Source organism: Coregonus clupeaformis, chromosome 6, assembly GCF_020615455.1.
Source record: "Coregonus clupeaformis isolate EN_2021a chromosome 6, ASM2061545v1, whole genome shotgun sequence".
Classification (NCBI taxonomy): Eukaryota; Metazoa; Chordata; class Actinopteri; order Salmoniformes; family Salmonidae; genus Coregonus; species Coregonus clupeaformis.
Window position 1 is genome coordinate 22,573,360 of NC_059197.1, and position 12,377 is coordinate 22,585,736.

The 12,377-nt window shown below is 45.9% G+C and overlaps 1 protein-coding gene across 2 annotated transcripts in view; it reads right to left on the reverse strand.

Annotated features, from left to right (window-relative positions):
• Positions 1-594: 594 nt before the first annotated feature.
• Positions 595-12,377, reverse strand: part of LOC121567991 (rho GTPase-activating protein 32-like) — a 47,837-nt gene continuing 36,054 nt past the window's right edge. For both annotated transcript variants that reach the window (XM_041878446.2, XM_041878447.2), the window contains exons 12-22: positions 11,283-11,432; positions 11,050-11,152; positions 10,736-10,880; positions 10,308-10,390; positions 9,961-10,068; positions 9,403-9,560; positions 9,111-9,324; positions 5,277-5,425; positions 5,012-5,086; positions 4,155-4,844; positions 595-3,931 (exon numbers count right to left, since the gene is read on the reverse strand). In XM_041878446.2, the coding sequence (XP_041734380.2) occupies positions 1,647-3,931; positions 4,155-4,844; positions 5,012-5,086; positions 5,277-5,425; positions 9,111-9,324; positions 9,403-9,560; positions 9,961-10,068; positions 10,308-10,390; positions 10,736-10,880; positions 11,050-11,152; positions 11,283-11,432 (4,160 nt within the window). In that variant the 3' untranslated portion in view covers positions 595-1,646. The remainder of the gene's footprint in view (positions 3,932-4,154; positions 4,845-5,011; positions 5,087-5,276; positions 5,426-9,110; positions 9,325-9,402; positions 9,561-9,960; positions 10,069-10,307; positions 10,391-10,735; positions 10,881-11,049; positions 11,153-11,282; positions 11,433-12,377) is intronic.

Sequence of the window (12,377 nt, forward strand, 5' to 3'; positions counted from 1 at the left end):
TTCCTTTGCCCAGATAAACCCTAACTAGAACTTAATTGGAACGTTAGCTAATGTTCTGGGAATGTTCCCGGTTTGCTGGGCAGACGCTACAAAAAAATGATCCTGAATGATTTGTTCCTAAATTTGCACTGGCAGTTTCCTTGAATATGGATGACAGATCAAGGGGAGAGGATGCATTAACAAAAATACTATATTTTCGGGAGTTGTCAGATTTGTCTATGCTAATGAGATACTATTGGGAAACAACTACAGTCACTGTGTGTATAGCAATACACTACACATCTAAGGAATGAGACAGACTTTAGGACAAAAACTGACTTAAAGTGATTTAAAAATAAAAATGGAGTTCTATCTTCACTAGAGATTCAGAGACATTATTAGGGAACCACTTTCTCTGCAATACTGCAGTGCCCTCTGCTGTCTAATGCTTAAACTTCTCTGAATCTGCACGGTAGCAAATGCAAGGCCCAGTGAGTATGCATTGTTGCTCCAACCAATGACTTAATCAGATGTGCATTCCAATGAACAAAATAGTCCAAAAGATCAAATAAATTCAGCCACAATTTTTCATAGTATGTTTTAGGATATTATTTATTTTTTAATTTAGATTATCTCATGAAAAAACAACAAAATGTCTTAGCAATATCTCCTCATTTACAGAGGGTTGGGTTTGAAATAACATCATTAATGAATAAAAAACTATAACAAAAGAGTAAAGCAACAGATAAAACATGACATACAATTAAAATATCCCTACAAAAGAGAGAAACTAATGTCCTCTCATAATACAACACAATGTCATAAAGCATTACAGCTTCTGGTTAATGTGAGGAGTGCATTGACATACACTTCTTTCACATTTGCAGCACACGTACACATTTGGAAGTTATTTATCCTGGTAACATGACATTAGATGGACCCTAACTGTGGTCACAATCCTCCATGCTCCTTAATTTGTGTCTTGTTTTGTGAAGGTGGGAGAAGTGCAGGTGAAGAAATGTCCTCAGTGTCTTCCATTATTGTTTGAACTAAATAACACCACAAGTGCCAAACAAAGTGTTACCAAACACCTTCAGTGAAGAATCAGTGGAATTGCAAAACATAAAAAGTCAAGGATCTATGCATGGTTTTCAGATGCTATAATTATTTAAAAAGTGCATGTTTCTTCAGTTAGGGCGTAAATTAACTAGGCTAACAATATCACGTTGGCTGTAGGCCCAGTAAGACATTCTATCTTAGAATATTATTGCTCATAAAATTAACAATATTTGGCAGACATTTCAAATGGCATTTTCTGTTTGTTGGACAATATTATCTTACGGACATTAAATTATAATTATCCTTCGGACATAAAAATGATACAAAACCTACATAAACCATTTCCCAAAACGAGCTTTCAAAATCTCACCTCTTAAAGTCCCTTTGTAGTTTATGAGAAAATAATTTCCCTCTTTCTTTGCTATCTACATGTTACCAACAGTATGACCCACCCATTCGTGTCAATTCAACATTTTCTTAAAAATTGTTTGAAGGGATATGTCTGTATGCATTTTTTACATTTTTATAACCATCAACATTAATCTGTTGAGTTGGAGATGTATGCCAAGCTGGCCTCTTTTAGCTGCTGGTGTGATTAGAGGACTGAATCACTCAGCGTAGACTCCAGCTTCTGGCCTGAGGCCTGTCTGCAGGAAGGCCCTGTGGCCCCCTAGGGCCTGGGACAGCGGTCTGTGGCTGTGTGGGGGCATGCAGCCGTGGCCAGGGAAAGGCCCAGGGAACGGCCCTGGCATGGCCTTACCAGATCCTGAGGGTTTGGGCTTGGGAGCTGGGTAGTACCCCTCCAGGTTAGCATAGTGAGAGGGCATGGCCTTGGTGCTCTGGGTTCTCCTGTGGGGCTGGGTGGAGAAAGACCCAGGGTGCTCTGGTTCCACAGGCGATTTGACATGGTGGTAGTAATGAGGCTCTCTGATGCTCTGTGATCGTGGTCTCCTGGGGGTGCTTGGTTTTAATCGGGCAGAGTAACTGTTAGCAGCGTTGCCCATAATTACCTTGTCATGACCTCTACTATGACCACCCTCACCCTGCTCCACGTTCTTAACATCTAGGAGCATGGGGACGTTGCAATGCTGTGACTGGGGTTGATGTCTTTGGGAGGTGCCCTGCTTGGACTGGGTTCTCCTGGAGACGCTCTCTCTCCGGGGAGGGACTGGCTCCTCACCTAGCCAATGACCCCTCTGGTGCCTGATGTAATCACTAGGGTCTGAAAGCTGCTGGCCAGGGGAGATTGGGGACACGGCAGCTACTTCCCGTTGGCTGTCCACTCTGTCGATGGCCAGCAGCCAGGCATTACCTGGGTCTGACCTGCTTCTGGTGTGACTGATATCTCTGCCCCTTATGTCACTCTGTGGGAGGGGAGGATTTAGGTTCTCATAAGGAGACATGATAGGGCCCTGGGGCATCTGCCTGGCTCTATTTTCTTGCCTGATTGGCTGATAGACTAGTCTGTCACAACCCTCTGGGTGGTCCCAGGACTTGTAAATGACTCGCTCTGGATCTCTGCTCTCTAAGAAGAGTTGTCTTTTTGGAGGTGGGATGTTGTGTGAGGGATGGTAGTGGTAGCCAGGATGTCCACAATCCCTGGTAGAGCGCATGGTGTATGACTGACTGTGTCGGATGCGGCTCGTCCTGTAAGGGTCCACATAGTAGTAAGACTCTTCTAGAGGCGCTGCGTCTGAATAGGGGCTGTAGCGGTATTGAACACGGCCATTCTCAAAGTACGGCTGCATGGGTTGGACATCTGACTGGACTAGTCTCTGGTACTCCTTTTCCTGGACAGCTGGACGTTGGACGTAGAACAGGGTGTCTGCCAGTTGAATACGAATAGGTTGCTGGGCATGGAAGGAGTGTGCCCTGCGGATGACGGGGCACCCCTGGGCTCTATCCTCAGTCCTCTGCCATTGTCCCTTGGATCTGTGGTGGCCACTGGAGCTGTGCTCCTCCCTGGGTTGGGGTTGGGGTTGACCTCTGTACTGGGAGGATGAAGAGGGGTAGTTCAGGAGGCCTAAAGTACTGTAGTGGCTGTTAGACGTGGGTTTGTACATGCTGTTGGGCCCTGCCTGGTGGGTAGGGAGACAGTCAGGCTGAGGATGAGGATGTCCAGATACCCGTCCTGCTGGATTGACCCGATGATGTCTGTATACGTCTTCAGCCTCCCTCATAGCTCTCTCTTCATCAGAGCTGTACTGGTGGACTAAGGACGGCAGAGGAGGACGTGGAGGGATCTCATCCACAGACCCTGGCATGGACGCCTCAGCAAGAACAGCCCGATAGTTATAGGCATTGACTGAGTCAGTGTTAGCGAGGACAGCAGCAGCTAACTGGCTCTGAATGGAGCAGACTGATTGAATGGGAGGGGAGGCCCCACCACTGCCATACAAGGAGGACACAGTCTGAAGATGAACAGTCCTTACAGCTCCCAGGGGCCGGTCTCTCCCTTCCCTCTGGTCCCTCACCTCTGTGCTGCCCTGCAGTAGAGCTCTAGCCTCTAAGGGACTGATAGTGGGAGTGAAGTTACTCATGGCCACTTGTCCCTCAGGGGCCTGTTTTCTCTCATAGCCAGGGAAACGGTCACACGGACTCTCAACTGGTGTGCCAGCCAAGGGTAAGAGGGGGGCTGGAGAAGAGACCTTGAGGTCACCGTAATCCTGAGAGCAGGGTTGGAGGTGGAGAACAGAGGGCCGTGGGGGTCTGTCTAGGGGGTGGGGGGTGTCCTGTCTCTGGAGAGGGTAGGGGGGCTGGGTGCTCCTCCTCTGAGAGGTCAGGGTGGCCTTCTGGGCAGACTCAGCCAGGGCCAGGGCCAGCCTGCGGGCAGCACTCGTCAACGGAGGGTGAGGAGGGAGGACTGACACGGAATTCACAAGCCTATCTGTTCCTGGGGAGGCATAAGACAAACAATGCTGCTACAGTATGACAGGACAAACAACGCTGTGATCAGACATGAGGGGACAACACATAGAATAATACCATAAGAACTTAAGCTAATAAGGAAACACATTAAGAACTGTACATATCCATGTAAACATTGCTGCACATTAATGATAAACTGTCGATATAAAATGAACTAAAATTGAATTTGTTTTTAATGTGCCACTGACCTGCATCCGGAGGGTTTTGTGAAGCCAGGCTGTCTGTGACAGTTGAGGCAAAACTTGGTGGGCTGGGGGGCCGGTAGGGTGCCCTGGCCTCACTCACTAGTTGGGCCTCACACAGATCCAGAGGTGGAGGGGACGAGGACTCACCACCCTGGGTGTCCGAAACACAGCGTGGGGCAGAGGCACACACAGTGTGCACATCTGCTTCAACCACAGGGGGGGACTTAGAGGACTTCCGTCTGAGTTTGGGGGAGACGACCCGAGACACTTTCTTTTTCTCCCCTCCTTTCCTATGGACTGGACTGATGTCAGGGGACTGGGAGTTACTGACGACTTTATAGAGGGATGAGGAGATGGGCTCTGATTCACTGGAACCCCCGACATTCTTCCTACAGTTGACGCTTGCTTTGCGTTGAGGAGCGGATTTAGCTGTTGGTGGGCTCACTGGGCTGCACTGGAAAGACATGGGGTCAAAGTCCAGAAAGGCCATGCCAGGGGCTGGAAGACAGAGGTCAAGGTCGTCCTCCTGATGTGGAGGGGACACGCCAGCTGGGTCATAGGCTGGACCATCAGCACCACTATGGACCTTCTTGGCCTGGTTGTTGTAGAGGTCAACTTTGATCCAGGCATCACACAGGTCATCCCTGAATGTGGTGGAGCGTGGTCTAGGAGGGTGGTACATCTGGGGCTCCCCTAGGACAGACAGATAGATAGTATACATTAACGTTCAGAGGCAGACTTCAACATTAGACAACATAAAAATAAAGGTAACAAATAAATTATCTGTCTAAATTTGTTTATCACCTATTATGAAACACAGGTACTGACAGGATTGAAAGTGTGACTGGGGGCATATTTACCTTCCACATTGTGCAAAGAGGTGAGAGATTCTTCACTTTTGGAGGAGCGCAGTGTCCCACTATCACCTCTTCCACCTGAATAATATGAAATTACAAACTGAAGTTGAAAATTGACTTATTTAAAAAAAATAAAACATGACTTCATCACATCACCCATACATATAACCACAGAGACATGACTGGAAGTATTTTATAACATGGCTCTGAAGAGGGTCCTTATGGTTGTGTACAGTACTGGATAGTGTAGTGCTGGTTGAGGCCTGACCTGGCAGCGCGATGCTCTTGATCTCATTTGGTTCGCTGGGGTGACGCTTCAGCTTGCGTTTGGAGGTCATGGAGGAGGACTTGCCCAGGTGGAAGAATGAACGCCAGCTTCCCACTGGGGACTTTTTCACCTTCCCAGGAGCCCTCTTACTATAACACAACATCCCCCATGACTACAGTGGACCATACAGGGTGGTCAGAGACAGTGCCTTGCAAAAGTATTCATCCCCCTTGGGGTTTTTCCTATTTTGTTGCATTACATCCTGTAATTTAAATTGATTTTTATTTGGATTTCATGTAATAGACATGCACAAAATAGTGGAATGAAAAAAATAACTTCTTTCAAAGACTTCAAAAAAATTTATAACGTAAAAGTGGTACGCACACAGTTGAAGTCGGAAATTTACATACACTTAGGTTAGAGTCATTAAAACATGTTTTCAACCACTCCACAAATTTCTTGTTAACAAACTATAGTTTTGGCAAGTCGGTTAGGACATCTACTTTGTGCATGACACAAGTAATTTTTCCAACAATTGTTTACAGACACAATTCCAGTGGGTCAGAAGTTGACATATACTCAGTTGACTGTGCCTTTAAACAGCTTGGACAATTCCAGAAAATGATGTCATGGCTTTAGAAGCTTCTGATAGGCGAATTGACATCATCTGAATCAAATGGAGGTGTACCTGTGGATGTATTTCAAGGCCTACCTTCAAACTCTTTGCTTGACATCATGGGAAAATCAAAAGAAATCAGCCAAAACCTCAGAAAAAAATATTGTAGACCTCCACAAGTCTGGTTCATCCTTGGGAGCAATTTCCAAACGCCTGAAGGTACCACGTTCATCTGTACAAACAATAGTACGCAAGTATAAACACCATGGGACCACGCAGCCGTCATACCGCTCAGGAAGGAGACACATTCTGTCTCCTAGAGATGAACGTACTTTGGTGCGAAAAGTGCAAATCAATCCCAGAACAACAGCAAAGGACCTTGTGAAGATGCTGGAGGAAACAGGTACAAAAGTATCTATATCCACAGTAAAACCAGTCCTATATCAACATAACCTGAAAGGCCGCTCAGCAAGGAAGAAGCCACTGCTCCAAAACCGCCATAAAAAGCCAGACTACGGTTTGCAACTGCACATGGGGACAAAGATCGTACTTTTTGGAGAAATGTCCTCTGGTCTGATGAAACAAAAATAGAACTGTTTGGCCATAATGACCATCGTTATGTTTGGAGGAAAAAGGGGGTCGCTTGCAAGCCGAAGAACACCATCCCAACCGTGAAGCACAGGGGTGGCAGCATCATGCTGTGGTGGTGCTTTGCTGCAGGAGGGAATGGTGCACTTCACAAAATAGATGGCATCATGAGGAAGGAAAATTATGTGGATATATTGAAGCAACATCTCAAGACATCAGTCAGGAAGTTAAAGCTTGGTCGCAAATGGGTCTTCCAAATGGACAATGACCCCAAGCATTCTTCCAAAGTTGTGGCAAAATGGCTTAAGGACAACAAAGTCAAGGTATGGAGTGGCCATCATAAAGACCTCAATCCTATAGAAAATGTGTGGGCAGAACTGAAAAAGCGTGTGCGAGCAAGGAGGCCTACAAACCTGACTCAGTTACACCAGCTCTGTCAGGAGGAATGGGCCAAAATTCACCCAATTTATTGTGGGAAGCTTGTGGAAGGCTACCCGAAACGATTGACCCAAGTTAAACAATTTAAAGGCAATGCAACCAAATACTAATTGAGTGTATGTAAACTTCTGACCCACTGGGAATGTGATGAAATAAATAAAAGCTGAAATATATCACTCTCTCTACTATTATTCTGACATTTCACATTCTTAAAATAAAGTGGTGATCCTAACTGACCTAAGACAGGGATTTTTACTAGGACTAAATGTCAGGAATTGTGAAAAACTGAGTTTAAATGTATTTGGCTAAGGTGTATGTAAACTTCAACTGTATGTATTCACCCCCTTTGCTATGAAGCCCCTCAATAAGATCTGGTGCAACCAATTACCTTCAGAAGTCACATAATTAGTTAAATAAAGTCAATCTGTGTGCAATCTAAATGTCACATGATCTGTCACATGATCTCAGTATATATAAACACACACACCTCTGTTCTGAAAGGCCCCAGAGTCTGCAACACCAAGCAAGCAAGGGGCACCACCAAGCAAGCGGCACCATGAAGACCAAGGAGCTCTCCAAACAGGTCAGGGACAAAGTTGTGGAGAAGTACAGATTCAGGGTTCGTTATAAAGAAAATATCAGAAACTTTGAACATCCCACGGAGCACCATTAAATCCATTATAAAAAAATGGAAAGAAAGTGGCACCACAACAACCTGCTAAGAGAAGGCCGCCCACCAAAACTCACGGACCAGGCAAGGAGGGCATTAATCAGAGCGGCAACAAAGACACCAAAGATAACCCTGAAGGAGCTGGAAAGCTCCACAGCGGAGATTGGAGTATATGTCCATAGGACCACTTTAAGCCATACACTCCACAGAGCTGGGCTTTACGGAAGAGTGGCCAGAAAAAAGCCATTGCTTAAAGAAAAAAATAAGCAAACACGTTTGGTGTTCACCAAAAGGCATGTGGGAGACTCCCCAAACATATGGAAGAAGGTACTCTGGTCAGATGAGACTTAAATTGAGCTTTTTGGCCATCAAGGAAAACGCTATGTCTGGCGCAAACCCAACACCTCTCATCACCCTGAGAACACCATCCCTACAGTGAAGCATGGTGGTGGTCATGCTGTGGGGATGTTTTTAATCGGCAGGGACTGGGAAACTGGTCAGAATTGAAGGAATGATGGATGGCGCTAAATACAGGGAAATTCTTGAGGGAAACCTGTTTCAATCTTCCAGAGATTTGAGACTGGGACAGAGGTTCACCTTCCAGCAGGACAATGACCCTAAGCATACTAATAAAGCAACACTCGAGTGGTTTAAGGGGAAACATTTAAATGTCTTGGAATGGCCTAGTCAAAGCCCAGACCTCAATCCAATTGAGAATCTGTGGTATGACTTAAAGATTGCTGTACACCAGCGGAACCCATCCAACTTGGAGCTGGAGCAGTTTTGCCTTGAAGAATGGGCAAAAATCCCAGTGGCTAGATGTGCCAAGCTTATAGAGACATACCCCAAGAGACTTGCAGCTGTAATTGCTGCAAAAGGTGGCTCTACAAAGTCTCCTGAGTGGCGCAGTGGTCTAAGGCACTGCATCGCAGTGCTAACTGTGCCACTAGAGATCCTGGTTCGAATCCAGGCTCTGTCGCAGCCGGCCGCGACCGGGAGACTCATGGGCGGCGCACAATTGGCCCAGCGTCGTCCAGGGTAGGGGAGGGAATGGCCGGCAGGGATGTAACTCAGTTGATAGAGCATGGCGTTTGCAACGCCAGGGTTGTGGGTTCGATTCCCACGGGGGGCCAGTATAAAAAATATATATATATATATGTATTCACTAACTGTAAGTCGCTCTGGATAAGAGCGTCTGCTAAATGACGTAAATGTAAATGTACAAAGTATTGACTTTGGGGAGGGGGGGTGAATAGTTATGCACGGCCAAGTTCTGTTTTTTTGTCTTATTTTTCTTGTTTGTTTCACAATAACAAATATTTTGCATCTTCCAAGTGGTAGGCATGTTGTGTAAATCAAATGATACAAACTCCCCAAAAATCCATTTTAATTCCAGGTTGTAAGGCAACAAAATAGGAAAAATGCCAAGGGGGGGTGAATACTTTCGCAAGCCATTGTATGGTTTATAAAACTACAATGTACTGTAGGCTACTAGTTTCTAGAAGCACCAACAACAACCTACCTCTCAGTGGGGAGCTCGATGACTGTGTGGAACTTGCCCATCAGTGCCCCGGGTCCCTCCCCCACCTCGATGTACTCGCTGTGGGACAGAACGGGGGTAGTAACAGGGGAGCCCAGCTGGGCCTGGGTACGGGCCTGGGCCTCCTCCAGAGATAGGAGCTTAGTGGAAGGAGAGCACACCAGCAGAGACTTGGGTCTGGATAGGGTACTGGTACCTGGGAGCAGAGAGAGAAATGTTTTTGAAGTTCCCATAACGTTCCCATATGAGTGCCAAAGCCAGGGTAATGCTGTACCTGTGCTCTCCTGGATGAGGGCGTTGACTTTGGGGCTGAAGAGTGCCTCTGTGTTGTTCAGAATGAACTCCACCACCACTGACTGCACCACTGACTGGATACGCACCTCCATAAAGGCTGCGGTTCCACTATAACAGGCCGACTCAATCTGTTTGGACCTGAAACACAGTTATGTCCTAATCAACTGCATGGCCAGTCATAGCCAGTTACAAAACAGTGTATATTTAAGCAATATGGCACGAGGGGGTTTGGTATATGGCCAATATACCACGACTAAGGGTTGTTCTTAACCATGACGCAACGCGGAGTGCCTGGATACAGCCCTTAGCAGTGATATATTGGTAATATACCTCAAACCCCAGAGGTGCCTTATTGCTATTATAAATTGGTTACCAACGTGATTAGAGCTGTTAAAATAAATGTTTTGTCATACCCGTGGTATATGGTCTGATATACCACGGCTTTCAGATAAAATCAGCATTCAGGGCTTGAACCACCCAGTTTATAATCACAGTTAATACTAATGACAGTGTTGGTGTTTGGAACGTTACAGTATACCTGAGCAGGTTGGGAGCCCAGACGATGGCCAGGTTCTTGGTGTGCATGTTGGTAATAGGGCTGAAGGTGGCCAGTTGGGACAAATGTCTCATGAGGAATTCCAGAGTCCTGCAGCGCAGACCAGAGAGTATTACAGATCAGGTAGAACACAGACATGTGGAATACACCCTTCTTTACTGTCAGCTTACAATGCCAAGACTGTGACTGTTCAATGCTCTCTGTTAGCCAACAGATGGCGCCTTAGCACCTACAGTTCAGTGGTGACTTTATACACCGTTGTAGTGAATACAGAAGATGCAGAATTGCAGGAGCCACTAGGGTGTGCTGTGAACTCATCTCCCACTGACCTGTAGTGAGGAGGAGGAAGCTGCTGGATGACATTGTGGATCTTCACCAGCCTCTCCTCATCAGTAGCTGCAGACACAGCCTCCTGTGGAGGGAGGGAGGGAACACCAGAGGTCCACACTGAGAGAGAGCCTGATAACTAGGCCAGCAGGAGCTTTCAGTCCTTTACTGTCCCCCCCTTTACGGTTATCTTCAATACACCCCGCTGTGCTACGAGGATGTTTCTGATTAAGAATTCTAAGTTCATTTCAGTGATAAGACCTTTCTATTTCACATATTTTGAATGGGAAATACAAGCGTATGTTAGTACAGTATCTCCCTTGGTTTATTCCAAGATTACTATATTATTAAGAATATCTCCTCTACTCATGTTTTCCCCAATCAGCCTCCACCTTTCCCCTCAGTCCCAATCCAGTGTTCTGCTCCTTACTGAGAATCTCTCATAGAGCTGGTAGGTGAGCAGAGGGTTGGGCAGCTCTCTGAAGTACAGTTTACAGAGGGACCCTACGGAATGGATATCCTGATTGAAGACATCTCTACTGAGGTCTGGGATCTGCTCCGAGTCAAACTCATGTCTGGGGAAACAGAGGAGAGAAGACACTGGTTAACACTCAACATCAGACCATCACGTACAGTTAACACGGTTTAAGTCCATAAGCAGTACTGCCATGATGATTGAATTTCTTCATTTTTTTCCAGGATGTTGTACATTATTTGATGCTAATAAGTGAAGCAGGGACTTACCTCAGTTTCTGGATGTTGGAGGAGATCCCAGAGAGTCTGTACATCCCATCCACGACACCATGTCTGTCAATGAACTCAGTACAGCATTTGATCACCTGGGGGACTGGAGCAAGGAGAGGATAGATGGCCGTCAACACAGAGTAACATCAAAGAGATTTTCACAACAAAGACTGAGAAGTCTACCTTTCTCTATACAGTGCTAACTACAGAGATAAGGCTGCTGGGAGACTGACCATCATGTCCTGAGTTGAGGAGGTGTTCCCCCAGGTCACAGCCAAACACCCTCTCCCTGAGGATCCCACGCTGCCTCAGCTTCTGAGGGGGTGGACGGGACTTCATGAAGCTCCTCAGGAACATCACCAGCTTCCCATGCTTCTTACACACTGATGGACACACACTGAATGAATATAATTTTGTTTTGGGGTTGTAAATAAAACATACAATAGATGTGCATTTGAATCCCAGTGGATAACACATGAAAGTATGAGTAAAAAAACACGAAGAGTCAACCCATACAACGCTGTTACACACACGCATGCCAGACTCATCTCATTCTTTCAGACACACTTTACAGTTTTTTCCAACTGCTTACACACAAAATCTTTTCATGTCACACGATTTTTGAAACCTCTCACTCAAAGTGCAAAACTACAAACCAAATCTCCAAAACCATAAGCTATTTCTCAGCCTTTGACTCAGTTGTCAATTGCATAAAACACTTTTTTCAAAACACTACACACAATTCTCTACCTAAAACACAAAAATCTAACAGGAAGTGACTTGCTTTCCTTTTCCAAACAACCAATCAAAATGCTACACTTATTCACCAGGTCACACACACACTCCTCACATGTGCAAACACTAATTGCTTAACTGATCACTAACCAATCACTGCTTTACTGTAGTATAGGCCTATAAATAGGTCAAAGGTCAGATTACCTGTTTTGAACAATGGATGCCAACAAGACAACAGAGAGCAAGAGGAGTAGGAGGGAGAGGCAGGGGACAACAATGAGGACAAATTCAAATACGAAGAGTTGGAAGAGGAGGAGTAGGAGGAAGAGGAAGAAGAGGATGAGGGCAAAGAAGAGAAGGAAGGAGAGCCATCTCTGATGAGATTAGGGCAACACTTGTTGATCATGCGTCACTACAGACACTACAGGCTTCAACCTCACCAAAATCAGGCGCCGCGGAAGAAATGTAATCGGACAGAGGGCAATTACCAATGTCCCTGGACAGCGCAGGGGTAATATAACTATGTGTGCTGCCATCACTCAAAACGGGGTCCTCCATCACAATGCCACACTTGGTCCGTACAACACCAGCCA